Below are 1,610 nucleotides of genomic sequence, written 5' to 3' on the forward strand. Positions count from 1 at the left end.
CCACAGGACAGGGAGCAGGATGGGGACAATTGGGGCTGGAGAACCACAGGACAACACAACCTCTGCGTGTTTCAGCACCAAAGCGCCGGTGATGCCCAGCGAGGTGCCGGCAGCGGCGCTCCCCCAGCAGCTCGGTCCCACCTACCTGAGCCGATGCGAGCCCGGGACATGGTGGGTGAATCCAGCTTGTGAGCCGGCACCGTCAGGTAGTTGTTCATCTGGAATCAGAGCACAGGGACCATCTCCATTGGAGCAGGCAGGATAAATGGGGAAGGGGAGGCAGGGAATTGACCCCAGGCTACAGGGACGAGCAAGAAGCAGCAGCGGGATGCAGAGGACACACGCACGCACCCTCCCAGCTGTGCTGCGAGGAGCCTGGGGCAAGCAGAGGACCCGCAGGGCTTGGGGTCACCCAGCTGAACCTCAGCCCCCTCCCCATGCAGGACACCGATGTCCTTCCCAGGACCCCCTCAGCCCCCCCGTCCTCCCCAGCCTGCAGCATCGTCCCAGCTCCAGCAGCCCCTTGTCACCTTCTATTCCAGCTGCAGCTGGAGCAGCCCTGCGGCATCGCTGCGATCGGCCCTATAAAACCTCCCGGCTTTGTCCCGAAACTGCAGGAAGGGGAATAAGGAGCCGTTCCAGCCTCAAACCCGCCGAGCGCCAGCTCCCTTCCCTGTCCCCTGTGTCAGAGACACCTGGGGACGGGTGCTGTGCCGCTGCCTCCCGCCAGCGCCGGGTGCGCCGGGTGCTGTCTGACGGGAGGTAAATGCCAGCGCCTACGTGCGCTGCGATGGGAAGAGCTGGAGCCAGCGACAGCTTGTGTTGGGAGAACTGCCTGTGCCGCAGATGGCTGTCACGGGGGGGCTGGGGGTCCCCTCAGAGATCCTGGGGTGCCCAGAGAGGGGCTGCAGCCTCGTGAACTGGGGCTCGCCGTTATTTTCTGGGCTGAGATCAAGCAACGCCAGAGCACAAAAAGCTGCGGTTTCCACTTTACAGTGTGGGGAGGAAGGGAGTTAGAAGGGGAAACTGAGGCACACAAAGAGTAAAGGATCCTGAAGAGTGCAGGGGAGGCTGGGAGCTGGTCCCTGACTCCCGCAGGGGTCTCCTCCTGCAGAGAGCATCCTCTGTTCCTGTAGCCAGCATGTGTCTTCCTCTCTCCTCCTCCTCTCCAGGCTTCCACGTGATCCCTTCAGTGTCCAGCATCGTTCCGGAGAGCTGCCTGCTCATCGTGGTGGGCCTTCTGGTTGGGGGGCTCATCAAAGGGGTGGGTGAAAAACCCCCCATCCTCAAATCGGACATCTTCTTCCTCTTCCTCCTTCCACCCATCATCTTGGATGCCGGCTATTTCCTCCCCTTACGCCAATTCACCGAGAACCTGGGCACCATCCTCATCTTCGCCGTGGTGGGGACGCTCTGGAACGCCTTCTTCTTGGGTGGCCTCATGTACGCCGTGTGCCAGCTTGGCGGCCCCGGCTTGAACCACATCGGCCTCTTGGCCAACCTGCTCTTCGGCAGCATCATCTCGGCCGTGGACCCGGTGGCCGTGCTGGCCGTCTTTGAGGAGATCCACATCAACGAGCTGCTCCACATCTTGGTTTTTGGGGAGTCCC

At 62.1% G+C, this 1,610-nt stretch overlaps 1 protein-coding gene across 1 annotated transcript in view; it reads left to right on the plus strand.

Moving 5' to 3' along the window:
* Nucleotides 1-1,141: 1,141 nt before the first annotated feature.
* SLC9A1 (solute carrier family 9, subfamily A (NHE1, cation proton antiporter 1), member 1) overlaps nt 1,142-1,610 on the plus strand; it is a gene marked incomplete at its 3' end in the record, with an annotated part of 5,230 nt that continues 4,761 nt past the window's right edge. Inside the window, exon 1 of the mRNA XM_010087903.1 lies at nt 1,142-1,605. Within this exon, the coding sequence (XP_010086205.1) occupies nt 1,142-1,605 (464 nt within the window). The remainder of the gene's footprint in view (nt 1,606-1,610) is intronic.

This window comes from Pterocles gutturalis, unplaced genomic scaffold, assembly GCF_000699245.1.
Source record: "Pterocles gutturalis isolate BGI_N339 unplaced genomic scaffold, ASM69924v1 scaffold39026, whole genome shotgun sequence".
Classification (NCBI taxonomy): Eukaryota; Metazoa; Chordata; class Aves; order Pterocliformes; family Pteroclidae; genus Pterocles; species Pterocles gutturalis.